At 35.2% G+C, this 15356-nt stretch overlaps 1 protein-coding gene across 1 annotated transcript in view; it reads right to left on the bottom strand.

The window, feature by feature from the left end:
* Positions 1-15356, bottom strand: part of Smp_164340 (afadin (af-6 protein), putative) — a gene marked incomplete at its 5' end in the record, with an annotated part of 78555 nt that overhangs the window by 8737 nt on the left and 54462 nt on the right. The window contains 5 exons of the mRNA XM_018795298.1: positions 1097-1203; positions 5859-6242; positions 7412-7627; positions 8464-8731; positions 12928-13144. Coding sequence (XP_018646961.1) covers positions 1097-1203; positions 5859-6242; positions 7412-7627; positions 8464-8731; positions 12928-13144 — 1192 coding nt within the window. The remainder of the gene's footprint in view (positions 1-1096; positions 1204-5858; positions 6243-7411; positions 7628-8463; positions 8732-12927; positions 13145-15356) is intronic.

Here is a 15356-nt window from a genome sequence, read left to right as displayed (position 1 = left end):
TTGTTTGTTTGAATCTTCTCATTGATGTTTAGGACTGCGACTGGTCAGTCTCTAATTGGTATATGTGCATACTGTGCGTATTGCCTCGATATAGCTTAAATTCACACGCGTTAATTCCACTGCTAGCCACTAACCATCTTTGCTTACAATGTTTGTGAATTAAGGCTATATCGAGGCAATACGTACAATATTCACATATGCCAATTAGAGACTGATCAGTTGCAGTCTTAAAACATCAATGAGAAGATTCAAACAAACAATACTAAATGAATTTAAACTAAATAATGTGTTTCCATCACTGAGATATTATTGTTTAATTTTTATATAGTTTTTAATAGAATGTACAAAAGTAAGTAAACATATTTATTATCAGTTTTGTATTGATTGTTTGAATCTTCTTATTGATATTTAGGACTGTAATTGATCAGTCCCAAATAGGATGAAACGAGTGTCCTGGACTTCACTGGTAGCCACCATCTATCTGCTTACATTTATTATCACTCGCAAATTGTTACTCATTAGTATATTTGATTATTTTAAATAAATTTGATATTTTTATCCTCTGTTTCACGTTATCATATTATATACTACACATTCATGCATGTGTATTCGTTTGAAATATTTTGTACATAGGATACAAAGGATAAACCCCTTGTCACGGGATCTGAATAATCCTGGTCTCGTTCTTCGGTGCGGTCAATGGTGAACACTGTTAAGAAGCTCCATCCTAGATTGAAACAGCTATCCAGTGTTTTTTTTTTCAATGATTATGTTAGTTATATCGTTTCGCAATGCAAACTATAAAAAACAGAGGTGATTATTCAGTTACCGTCGGACTTTTTGTACGTCATTTGTTGTAGCATAAAAAATAACGAACTATCTCAATTCAACGCGGAACTGTTGTCAGGTTGTTCGAAAACTCGTAAATCGCAAATTTATTCTGTTATAAAACCATCGAAAACCAAACCTACTACTTCAAACCTCTGACTTTATATCAGGATAAATATAAGAATGATTCAAATCAGATAAATAGATAGATTTATGGAGAGACATGAGAGCGGTAGAATAACCATGAAAATTTATCTAAAACACTTACGTTTCTAACAATTCTTGTTCAGCTTGATTACGTTTTCGAACCCAATCTTGATCATTAGAATGATTTGTATTGGATATAGACAATGATGAACGAGATTGTGATGATTCCTTTATGAAAATGAAATTTTTGAGAAAAATTGTTATAAAATGATGAATATTTTCAAAATTAAACATTTACAATTTTTTTAAAGACAGTGGGACTGCATCTCCTCACGATGCTCCACTGCCTTGTGGATCAGATCTTTAGGTCAAAGGCTCTGGGTGTGGCCCCATAAGAAAACTACCTGCTTCAGTTTGGGCACCTGGATAGTATCACAGCCCTCACACAACTCAAATGAGATTTGTGCGGCGCATATATATCTGTTGCCCCCTTGTACCAATATTTATGCAGTTAAATAAATAAATAAATAAATAAATAGATTATAATATGCTCCTTTAATAAAATTATTCATTATTCGCTTCCAGTATTAGTCACAACCTAAGTATATTGTAGCAAGCCCATTCAATTATTGTATTATTTATGTGTTCTCTATAACTTAGACATCGAATTCACTTTGTAAATTTGTGTGAGTCTGATTGAGCTCGTCTCTGCACATCAATCTTTAGTTTATTCTCTGATTGGTTGTAAACAAAAACAATCAAACACTTATCCACAATCCATTAACACTCACTGACACACACATACTCACTTGTGTTCCCTGTATGCTTGCTATCTGTACGCTTGCGAATTTTACGAAACTTCAACAATAAACTATCTCTATAACTGGTGTTCAGACTTTGGAATAATCTCCAGTATACCCATAGTTCTACTAGGAGATTTAGCCTGCGTTAAATACTCAGTTAAGGGGATATTATTTCTTTATTGTAGTCAAATATAGAGGGATCAATCCTCTACAATATATGAAAGAATAAATATTATGATAATGTCGTTATTCAGACAATGATAAATGGGAGAGGTTAGCAAATAATACATTTGCAATTATGTAAACCGACTAGTTAACAACAGGTATTGTAGTTCAACGAAGATTATATATATTGACTAATCACAAATAGATCATAGATTAGCTCTATTCCTTTGCATTATCTAAGTAGATTATTGACAAAATGTAAAATTTACAAAATCAAAATATCAGAAGGGGGGTTTTGTAGAGATCTTAGTAGTTTTATATTGTTGAGATCATGAGTCAATTGAAGCTAGACCACCATGGAAAACCTGGAAGCACTGGATGGTCGTTTCGTCCTTTTGCGGGACTCCTCAGCAGTGCGCATCCACGATCCCGCCTCGCGAGCGAGATTCAAACCCAGGACCTATCAGTCTCGCGTGCGAGCACTTAACCGATAGACCACTGAGTAGTAGTTTATTAACAAAATGCAAAATTTACCAAATCAAAATAATTAATCAATATAGTATTTTGATATTTTAAGAATAAACAATTCAACCAATGTGAATTGTGAAGTAATGATAAGCATATTTCTTAAAATCCAAGGATGACCTCATAAATGCAATCTATTACTAAGTGTTTAGTTCTCTATTAGTTATTATATACGACTGTATTTATGTTAAAGGTATCTAACCAAATAGATTAGAGTAAATAAAAATGGATTTAAATTTCATTCAGATAACATAATGATAACGTTTTTTATGGTAAGATTATAGGACACTTATTTATATAAGTGTTCGATCATCGTTGTCTCCGAAGGACTGCTGACATCCAGTGGCAACATCATGTTAGTAATGCAGAGGTTCGGCATCGTGTGTTCGGGCGCAGAGACAATAATTCAATTGGTGTCACCATCTTGAAACACCGACTTCGGTGGCTTGGACATGTTCTACGAATGTCGTCCCAGAGAATTCCACATCGTGCATTATTTGCCGACTCTGGGACTGGTTGGAAAAAGTAGAGAGGAGGTCAGTGTATGACATGGTGTCGTGGTATGAAAGAAAGCTGCAAAGGGCTAGCTTCTGTTGGTCCTTCACGACTCCCTGGCTGGGGTCCAAGAGATGGTGCAACACAGTGGCTAGAGACGTTATCAGATATGGCTCAGAATAGAATTATAAGTATACATTCTTTTACATCGGTGAATGTCACCAAGAGTGACATTCTTATTGTACCGGGTTAAACTATCTGGTTTTAATTTTGACTACAAGATTGCCTTAATCTGAGACTTGTGTAATTGTTGATTGTTTTCTATTACTTTCTGTAATATATGTAAGTGGGTTGTGTGCCTGACGCGTCGTTAGCTCACCAAATTTCAGTTCTCTTTATCGACTCTCCTAATTTACGCTACTCTTCATGCTCCCCTACTACATAAGGTACCTGCTGGCTAGACATGAACTACTACGCTACTCACTTGTTACGATGCAAAAGAATGAGATCAGTAAGTTTACAATTCCAACAGCGTAATAGTTACATCATACTAAAATATTTTTTCAACCCCATGTCAATAGCCTATATTTCAATCTCTAACTTTATATTACAGAAAATAGAATAAAACAAAATGAATAAAAACAAAAAGTGAACGTTCTAGTTACACCCACAAATCTAGATTAGTTATATAACAGGTGATCCCTGCAAAACGTACAGCAATTTGTATTATATCGTTAATCATATGATAAAGGAGTGAACATTTGATGTAATCAATAGATGTAGATTATGCATACAAAGTTGATGAATTCATTAATATTAATGAAAAGTAATTTCATAGCCAGAATATTTTGCATATTGTTATGAATAAAACATCAAATTTTGTCAACAATGTCTAACAACCTTTTACTATCGTGTTCTGTGTATCATTTTATTAAGTCATACTTCACTGCTAGCCACTATCCATCTTTGCTTATAATGCTTGTGAATTAAGGCTATATTGAGGCAATATGCACAGTATGCACATATGCCAATTAGAGACTGACCAGTTGCAGTCCTAAACATCAATGAGAAGATTCAAACAAACAATATTAAATGAATTTAAACTTCACCCCATTGCACAAGCAAGTGACTATCAGGACTCAGTGGCCGAGTGGATAACGCGGAGGAGTTTGAAGCGAAAGGTACTGGGTTCGAGTCCCAGAGTGTACATCAACTCTGGGATACAGGTACGTGCAGCTGACAAGTCCCAAATAGGACGAAACGCGCGTCCACTATCCATCTTTGCTTACCATGCTTGTGAAATAAGGCTATATCGAGACAATATGAACATATGCCAATTAGAGACTGACCAGTTGCACTCCTAACACATCGATAAGGAGATTTAAACAAACAATACTAAGTGAATTTATACTTCAATTTTATTCAGAATAGACATTGACAAATAGGTCAAGTCATTATATCAAGGAGGAATGATGCGTCAAACTATTATTCATTTTCAATGTATACAAGCAATGAGCTTAGCTGAGTAAGTTGTGCAAACAAATAATGTTACATAAACTGGAAAACTACTGAGTATTGAACAGATCTTTCATCCGCATCCGAAATTACTCAACAATAGCTTTCTTTGATATTTTCCCTGATAAAAACCGGGGGTCAATTATTTTCCTCAGTAACCATGTTAAAATTTAGCTATATGGCTGACAGTTGAATGGTCTGTACGTTAAAACACTCTTTTTAATTTCGATATCCTATGTAATTATTATCCTACAATGAGACGACATAATTCCATACTGATTTTTCTATGAAATAGTCCATTACGATTACGGATCCCGTAATAAATAGCTGGTTAGAGTAGGACATAAATGTCACTTTTTTGTAAAATAATTAGGAATGTTGCCCAGTTTATTTATTTATTTGAAGAAATATTGGTACGCAGGGGCACCGAATACATATGCGTCACACAAGTCTCTTGATTTGTGTGTGGGCTGTGATACTGCCCGGATGCCCAAACCGAAGCAGGTGGTTTTTTTAGGGGGCCACACTCGGAGTCTGATCCACAAGGCAGTGGAGCAACGTAAGGAGATACAGTCCCATGGTAGCCGGTGACCAACGATTGATTCATACGCCATTTGTTCCCTCAGGATACTGGAGTCCGTGTGCACCACTGGTTTGGAATCAATGTTCTCCATCTTCCCTAGGTGTATCCTCCATATGCAACAACCCTGTTAAAGCATCGGACATTCGCTTTTCGTCTGCTCAATTTCATAAATAACAGTAATGCCGCGAGAAGTCAGTGAGTAGGTCTTCCCTGTTGGTGGCTGTGTACGCGTGGCCATGGAGAGCATTTCGAGAGGGAGAGATGACTCGTCCAATCCTCGGTCGAACCAGGGCATTACTATTATTATTACTTTAATCTTTACTAATTCTGAAGGTTTTTTACACGTTGCACTTATGATGATACATGAAGTATCTTTTCACATTCTACAGTGAATTTTCATGTTTCCTGTAACATTTCTACGTAATGAAAGGAAGCTCGAGTGAATTAGACTAGTGGCCGCATTGGAGCTTGGGCGATAGAATACGATTAGCACTGAAAAGGATAGACAAATATGAGACTTTTTAATTATCCGTGATCTCTCCATTATAAATATCTCATTTCCACAGGTTATTTACTGTTTCCATGGTTCAGCAGTAACTTTTTAAGATTGTGAATTTACGTGGAATAGGTTCGAATCCCACAGACAGCATCAGTCCCCTCAGAAGTGAGTTCGCACCTTGCTGACTTGTCCCAACTAGCACGAAATCTATGTCCAGAGTTTCTTGCTGATTACCTGGAAATTGCCTAATATAAGGTTTAAAACATAAAATTTACTTTTAAAATTAATTCATACTTACTAGTGTATTTGATTTTTCAGGTATACTATAATTTCTGGTTTCTTTTATTATAGAATTATTACTGGTACTGATATTATTATTCACTGAAGTCCTGCAATTTGATTCACGTTCTGCTAAACGTTTTTGAAATTGTAACTCCACACGTAATCTATCTAACGTTGAACTTAAATCTAATCGACTATCGACACGTTGTTGAGCTTCTAATTCAGCAATTTCTGACTGAATTGCAATAACGCGACTTGCAGCTGAACTGGTCGGTGATGAAGAACGAAATACGACCGGTTTGTTGGAGTATTTAGATAATGGAGGTGGATAATTACTGTCTGAATCTGGCATATTAGTTAACTGATCCATTGGTTTCAATGATGAATTAGTTGTAGGAGACTGAAATAAATAAATTTATGAAATATTTCTTCAGATCAGAACAGTAGTAAACTTAATAATCTGTGTTTATTATAATAAGACATTGAAACCAGTCAAAATGTCATACAACACATATCTCATACTTCTAAGAAGTATGCTCAAGTTTCGTAAGCAAAGATGGATAGTGGCTAGTAATGGAATCCAGGACGCGCATTTCGTCCTATTTGGGACTCGTCAGCTGGATGTACCTAAACATCAATGGGAAGATTCAAACAAACAATACTAAGTGAATTTAAACTTCACCCAATTGAACAAGCAAGTGGCTATCAGGACTCAGTAGCTAAGTAGATAACACGATGTCGTTTGAAGCGAAAGGTACAGGGTTCGAGTCCCAGAGTGAACATCAACTCTGAGATACAGGTACATCCAGCTGACGAGTCCCAGATAGGATTTCAATGCTAGTCACTATCCATCTTTGCTTACCATGCTTGTGAAATAAGACTATATCGAGGCAATACGCACAGTATGCACATATTCCAATAAGAGACTGACCAATTGCAGTCCTAAACATCGATGAGAAGATTCAAACAAGTAATACTAGGTGTATTTATGCTGAAGTTTGTTATGAATGAGATTCATTAAACTTTAAATTACTGTTCACTTTAGGTGACCAATTAACCAGGTAATTTCTTCTTAAAAGCTTCTTCATCAACCGTGTGTTCATGACAGTTAAATTAATAAATTAAACTTTTGTTTAGGGACAGTAAGTTCATCTTAGTTGGGTTATCACTGAAAATATAAGAACACTGGGCAGATGTTTCGTCTTAGTACAGGACACTTCATCAATGAGCACACTCGACCCCGCCATGTATCGAAATCAAGACCTCCAGGTCTATCATTGAACCTCTAACCATTAAGGTCATTAAATTGATCCCCTTCTATGACAAACTTACTAATCAGTACCCCCTAGTTTCTTATGATACTACATTTGAGGTCAGTTTGTAAAGAATATCACGAATGTAAATTATGCCAATCACTATAAAATCCTTTAGAATAATTTATGGTTAGAAATGATGTGATCGGATGAAATTATTATTGAAACAAACAAACTACTGTCGTTTTAAACGAATATTATTCAAAATATATTCAATGCATTCCACTAATATGTAAACAATGAAATGCATACTAACTTGTACGTTAATTGGATTAGTAGACATAGGCGATAGATGTGATTCATTTGTAGACGAACAATGCTTATATGTTGACCAGTGAACTGGTTCTAATCGTTCCGGTGGATGATATTGTGGATACTCTGCAGTTGGAACTGGAGGCGGTGATGGAACATACGATGGAGTTGTTATAGGTCTGGGATAAGTAGGTGAAGTATTATGTACTTCCATATTTAACTGTAATAAGAAATAGAAGGAGAACCTGTGAAACTTTTGGGAATATGTTGTTTAACCCTAGAAGTATCAGTGTATAAAAAAATATTTTCTTGGGTAATGAAATAATATGACAGATACTGTCAACTACACATCTAGCTCGCTTGAACGTCAGTGATACTACTTGGCCGTTAAAACTGGGTCACGTGAAGAGAGATTTACAACTGAGACCTACTGGTAAAATGCCAAGTACTTCAATCAGTAACCCTCTGGCTTCTAGTGTACTCTGAAATAAAATAATAGCAAGTCTGCCACTGTATAAGTACTGTTATTTACGATGCTTTGTTTAGAGTACTCATTCATCTAAGCAATCGATAAAGTGACAACTAGTTAGGTGCTGCTTTCTAATACTATATTCTTCAAGAGGATTTTAGATGTAAACTGTGAACTAAATAAATCTAGTTTCATATCAATAAAACACGATATTTTAATATTTCAGTTAATAACACTAAGATTAACAAGAAATGTATCTGCATTATGGGCTTATGTCACAAACTGACCCTCGCTAGATGACCATCTAAAACTAAAAAAAGACATCATCGATACAATGTTTCGTGCAATCACCATCCAACGCCAGATGTAAATAATTGACTATTCAATACTCTCTGGTTTTCAATGGTTATTTCACAAAGAGCAGCTCATGATGTAAACCATAAAACATACAAGCACTTCTAAGAGTTCTTTTACAAAAATACAAAATAGATTAAATCATTCCACTCAACAGATTAAAAGGATTTGATATCCTACTAACCAAATTGTTAGCTAATGAATGTCTCAAGTTATAAGAATCAATAACTTACTCGATTATTTTGTGAAGAAACTGGATTGAATTTATCACTATCTGAAAACTGTATACTTGACGATTGATTCGGATAAGATGAAGTAGATATATATGATGCTGTTTTTTGTACAGATGTAGAATTCCCTAGTAAATCATATTTTCGATAATCACTTGTATATTGAGGAATACGATCATGTCCAATAGATTTGTACGGTGGCATAGTGTTATTATTATTCTCCATTTTCAATTGATTTGTTTCATTCGATTGATAGGGTCTAGTTGAGATACTTTTTAATTTATTTGGGTGAAAAATAACAAACGAATAAGCGAATTAAACAAAATGGTCATAAGAAAAATCAAGTAAATTTATGAACATAAATTTATATGAAACAAACAAATGGTTTTAGTTCAGTCTTTGACGCCCCCAAATGCCCTGATACGGCCGAGAGTGGGGAGTGTCCGCTCTTCCTCTCCAAATGCTCTCACATGGCAACGCGTATATAGCCTCTACGAGAGAAGTCCTACTCACTGACTTCTCGCACCACGGGTGTTGTTCACGAAAGTGAGAAGACGAAAAGCGAATGTCCGGCGCTTTAACCGGGTTGGAGGACACAGAGAGTCCATCTAATGGAGTTGGAAAACCCTCATTCCAAACCAATGGTGTACATGGACTCCAGTATCCTGAGGGAAAAAATGGCGTATAAAACCAATCGTTGGTCACTGGCTACCATGAGACTGCATCTCCTTACGACGCTCCATTGCCTTGTGGATCAGACCTTTAGGTCAAATGCTCCGGGTGTGGTCCCTTAAGAAAACCACCTGCTTCGGTTTGGGCACCTGGGCAGTATCATAGCCCTCATACAAATCAAATGAGATTTGTGCGGCGCATATATATCTGGTGCCACTTTGTATGTGTTTAAATAAATAAATAAATCAGTTTTTGACCAGGAAATTCCAATGTTTCAAATATACCCGAATGTGACATATTCAAACAACAATAACAATAACACACATATAAAGCAAAACTTTGATAGATAGATATCCTTTTCATTGTCAAACAGTTGTAGTGAATCATACCGAGAGTATGGTCATATGTTACTTACTGGTTAGTAGTTATCATCGAGGCATGTGTATTGTTTTAAAGAATCCAATGTTCATTTTGATGTTTTAACACGTACCAATCAGTGTCTTAGTCGCCACTGACGACTTCATTAGATGATTTTGTATTATAATAATAAGTGATAACCTTAGGTTGCTGATATTGTTATACATGAAATAAAGGCTAAAAATCATGTTTGAACTGATGTCGCAAATATATTCTGACAATGACTTCACCTTAGACAATAATAACATCACAAGAATAATGACATATCATGAAACTCAATGATTCTGTTAAATCAGAAGATTATCTGTCAAACTGAAATAATATTTAGTTATCAACGTCTTTGTATCTGTTTTCATATTCCTTCTACCTAGAATAGAACTAGATACAGTCAATCTACGAAAGTGTTCCAGACATTTTTGTGACGGTTAGATAAGGACACTTTCATTTAATCAATACAAATAATTATAGGTAATTTTCATAGTTGAAATCATGAGTCAATTGAAGCTAGACTACCATGGAAAACCTAGAAGCACTGGACGGCCGTTTCGTCCTTTTATGGGACTCCTCAGCAGTGCGCATTCACGATCCCGCCTCGTGAGATTCGAACCAAGGACTTACCAGTCTCGCACCAAAGCACTTAACCGATAGACCACTGAGCCGGCATCCAACGGTGTTAATGTCTAACTTCAACCAATCCACGAAATTTGAGCAACTTCAATTGACTCATGTTTTCAACTATGAAAATACTGAAATCTCCACAAAAACCCCTTCTAATTATAGATAATATATTTCAATGGAATCAGTTCTCAAATCTATAACTCAGTGGTTAATTGTAAAATTGTTTTAATCACTAAGCTAACGACTTTGTTGATCAGAGTCATTAGGTCAGTAAATACAATATAAAACTGTATCACATTGTTCAGAAATATTTGTAATGGCATAGTTACATATTATTGATAGTAGATTTTGTTTGATTTGAATGTGCATTACATGTGTATAAATGTAATAACAGGAAAACTCATAATCCATTTTATTGCCGATCAGTAGTGCTAGGTGTTTAACATTTATTAAACAATTCATGAACATGATTTGTGACCTTCATTACTAAAAAACAAGATAACTTCTTCAACAGTGGTGTAGTCGGTTCCGTCTTTTGACAGAAAGTAACCTTTCTTAAGTCGTTTGAATACAAAAATAAATACAAAGTGTTATGATAAACACAATTCAGTAGTGTCATTGTACATCGGTGCATTAACCAAAAAAATAATTTCAGCTCAAACCTTAAAGACCGAAACAACAAAATACAACACCGACTACACGAACAAAATAATAATGTGCATAGCTTATGGATATTTATGTGAGAACCATTTGATGTGATGTAAAAATACTACTATTACTACTGCTACTTACCGACCACGTTGAGGATTAATATGTACAACCGGAAGATCAGTTTGTTCCACTAGACCTCTCATCATAATACTGGGTTCGTCAGTCCATCGGTTAGTAGATACTACAGCGTGAGACGGTGGTTTCAAGGCTTCTGAATCTGGTTCATCCTCATAAGGAAGTGATTTGGTTGAGGAGTTACTTTGTTGGCAACCGATTGATGCTTGATTTACAGAATGTAAAGTGGACTGTCCTAAGTTATGCGGTGGAATATTTAACAAACTGTTCACTGAATTAGAGTCTTCGGTTGCCTTGTTTTTATGTATAGATGATTGAGTAGTTTCAGTCGAATATGGAATATAGGCTAGATGGTCAGTTGAGCTGGGATCATAGTTAGTTTTATCAACCTTCTGAGATGCAGGTGAATTATTTCTATGTTGTGTACAAGATTGAATAGAGTCATTACTTATGCAGTGATCACATATATTTTTTAGTTATGTTTTTTTAAAAAGATTAAGGAGAATGCTAACTAAAAGAACTTAGTTGTTTTACAGCTTCTAGTACAGAGGCCGCAAATATCAATCCTATAACTTAATCATCATGTGTGAGTCTTTGTACTAGTCTGTTGTCATACTTTACGAGGTGAAATGATTGTACTGACGTTTTGATGTATGAACTAGTGTCGATGCAGCTGATTTCGAACATATAAACCAGTGACTAGATGTTAATTAACGGATCCAGGTAATTAGATATCGTATAGAATGGTAAAACTTAAACATTTTGAGGGTAGTTATCAGTTGAGAAAAGCTAATTTTCTTCAAGGATTTAATATAGTGTAAGATAAACAAGGATTACATAGTTCATGATGTATTTAAATTTGTAAACGGTATAAACACCTAATAACATTTGATTATAATCTAGACCAAACACTTTAATATTATCCCCATAGTTTCAAAATTCAGACAAGTAATGACTTTATTGTCTCGATAGTGATAATTCAGTTATCAGAAGGGCTTTGTGAAGATTTTAGTATTTTCATAGTTGAAATCATAAGTCAATTGAAGCTAGACCACCGGGGAAAACCTGGAAACACTGAACGACTGTTTCATCCTATTATGGGACTCCTCAGCAGTGCGCATCCACGATCCCGCACTCGCGAGATTCGAAACCAGGACCTACCAGTCTCGTGCCAGAGCACTTAACCGATAGACCACTGAGCTGGCATCTAACGGTGTTAATGTTAGACGTAATATAACAGGACGAAACGGCCGTCCAGTGCTTCCGGGTTTTCCTTGGTGATCTAGCTTCAATTGACCCATGATTTCAACTATGAAAATTCAGTTATCATCATAACAACGTGTTCATCCTTTGTGAATATTTATATATAAGTAGTTAATTATATTTGTCTTTATTGCTGTATTCATATTAGTGATAGATCAGTTGACAAATCAATGATAACAAGGGAATAATGTATGATATTCTTTAACCTAAAATGATTTAATTGCCCTATATTTAATAACTAAACCCATCTAAGGAATTATCGGATGTATATACAAACTTATAGCAAAGCGTAATTATCAAACAGCCAAATTCAAATAGACGAATTCGCTGAACTAGTACTTCGTTCTATTTAGGACTCGTCAAATGGGTGTATCTTCATCTCAGTACTGATGTTCATAATGAGACATGAACCTAGAGTACTTATTATTTCAAATGCTCCGCCTGTAGCTTCTCTGGGGGCTATTACCAGTCTCAAGCCCGGGTAAAGGAGGAGGTCGGGCATGGGATTAGCAACTCCATCCCGTAGAAAACCAACTCTCTAAAAAAACGCTAACGAAAGATGAAATAAACGTTTTAAATTACATTGTCAGTCATGTATCCAATTATAACATAATGCTATATAACAAGGTAATCTATTGAAGATGTATATAAGACAACAGAAATCATTCAATGATGATGTTGAATAATAATGTTAAAAATTACATTGCTTACTTGGAAATTTCATTTGAATTGTCACAATTTATTGAAGAGTTATTTCTATTCTCATTTGATTTATATCGATTCCATTCATTCTTATCTTCATCATTATGATTGTTATCTTGATGATGTTGATGATTTCTTATTGTAAAATGATCTAGATCTGTTTCACGCCATGTTGGTTTCTCATTTCTACCATCTTTTTTATTCATAATAAGATCAGTTTTTGAAGCTTGATAACGTAAATATGAAAATAGATCTTGATCAATAATGGACATTGTTGTATTCTAAGTTTGAACACAATGTAGATCTCAGTTATACCGAGACACACACACACACTTTTATACACACAATTGATCAAATGTGTTTAGTTTAATTTCAGTCACTTTCAGTCATAAACATTGAATTACACCCTCTATTTATATAATGAATTATTATTGATTTAATGATAAATGCTCACTTTATAGTTGTCCAATCAACGGTTCTATTTTGTTTGTTTAAATTGTATATCAAAGTGTACTAGAAAGTAATTAACCCTTTTTAAGTAGAATCATCATCCATTTACATGTAGAGAACACAGATTAATGTTAGTGTACTAATATGATTGGTTATCTAATAGTATTACGTAATATTTAGATATACATGTTGCATAACATGATAAACCTATGAAAGTTAAATCATTGTATACTATTAAAATATTGATGAACTGAATGGTTAACTCTAGAATTGGTCAATTTGAAGAGATTAAAAGTACATAATTTAGTAAATGAATCTTTTTTTTTTTGGTTTAACGAATTCATTATAGGGATGGTGAATTTTTTAAGGCTTTATTTAATGAGTGAATAGGAGCAATGATAATCAGAAAAGGTTTATCCGATATACTTACTTACTTACGCCTGTTACTCCTCGTGGAGGAGCATAGGCCGCACACCAGAATTCTCTATCTGACTCTGTCCTGAGAAATCATTTCCAGTTCTTTCCAGTTGTTATCCATCCTTGTGATGTTTGCTTCCAATTCCTAACGTAGTGTGTTCTTTGACCTTGCTCTTTTTCGTTTCCCTTCAGGATTCCAAGTTAGGGCTTACCTCGTAATATATGTCCTATTCACTTCCAACGTCTTTTCTTAATTTCCTCTTCACCTGGAAGCTGGTTTGTTCTCTCCCACGGTAGGCTTTTGTTGATGGTATCCGACCAACGGATATTGAGTATCTTGTGTAGACAATCGTTTATAAATACTTGTACACTATGGGTATCAATGCCAAGGTTCGACTTGATGATGGTACTGACAACAGTGTGATGCCTCTGTGATTCTCACATTTGTTCAGATCTCCTTTCTTTGGTATCTTGATGAGGTGTCCTTCTTTCCAGTTCCTTAGAACTTGTTCTTCCGAATCTTCCTGAATAGAACGTTAAGCATGTTCGCTGTTACTTCAATGTTTGACTTCAGTGCTTCAGCTGGTACATTGTCAGGTCCTACTGCTTTCCCATTATTGATTTGTCTGATGGCCATCTTGATATCTTCGATCTTTGGTGGTATGACATCTATAAGAAGGTTTGTGTGTTGCTTCGATGTCCGGTGGATTGAATGGAGCTGATCTATTCAAAAGTTCCTCAAAGTGTTCTACCCACTTGTTCCTCTGTCTTTGAATCTCGGTGATTGTTTTGCCTTCTTTGTCCATGACTGATCTCTCTGATTTAGCACATTTTCCTGCTAGTTTCATCGTTGTGTCATATAGTTGTTTCATATTTCCTTCTCTTACAGTTTTTTCCGCCGTCATTGCTAGGTCTTTCACAGATTTCTAGCTGTCCGCCCTAATGCTCTTGTTTATTCGCCTCTGTGTATTCATTCTGTGTCTTGAGTTTCTCTATTCTTGTTTGATTGTTGTTAATTGCTGTCTTCTTGTTTTTGCTTTCTTGAATCTTGTTCAGGGTTTCTATAGAGATCCATTCCTTATGATGACGATTCTTGCGGTACGGAACCTCCTGACATGTCAAAATTAGTGCTTCTTTGATCCCTTTCCAGTTGTCCTCTATCATACTTTCTTGTTCTTTCAGTAGATTATAAAAGGCTTAGAACCTGTTGTTGAGAGTTATCTTGAATTCGTTGAGTTTACTGGTATCTCGTAGGGAGGCTATATTAAACATTTGTAACACTGTTTCCCCAGTTGTCCAGTGTTTCTTGGCCACAACCAGGTGGTGATCTGAAGTTATGTCAGCTCCTACCCTGATTTTATCCGATATAAACTAGTATTAAAATCGTTCTGTATGATTATCATGTTTATTCGTTAACCATATTCCCTCATAAAATGAAGCTTGAAAATACATTGGTCACACTTCATAGAAAATTCATTCTGAGTTCTAAGTCATCAGTATATTAAACTGCATTAATGTTAGTATATTGTAAGTTTAAGTTTTACATAAAACCAAACATTGTGTGTAAGACA

The sequence above is a fragment of the Schistosoma mansoni genome (genome assembly GCF_000237925.1).
Source record: "Schistosoma mansoni, WGS project CABG00000000 data, supercontig 0179, strain Puerto Rico, whole genome shotgun sequence".
NCBI classification, from domain to species: Eukaryota; Metazoa; Platyhelminthes; class Trematoda; order Strigeidida; family Schistosomatidae; genus Schistosoma; species Schistosoma mansoni.
The sequence above is the reverse complement of the archived record's forward strand: the minus strand, read 5'-3'. Positions and strand labels throughout refer to the sequence as shown.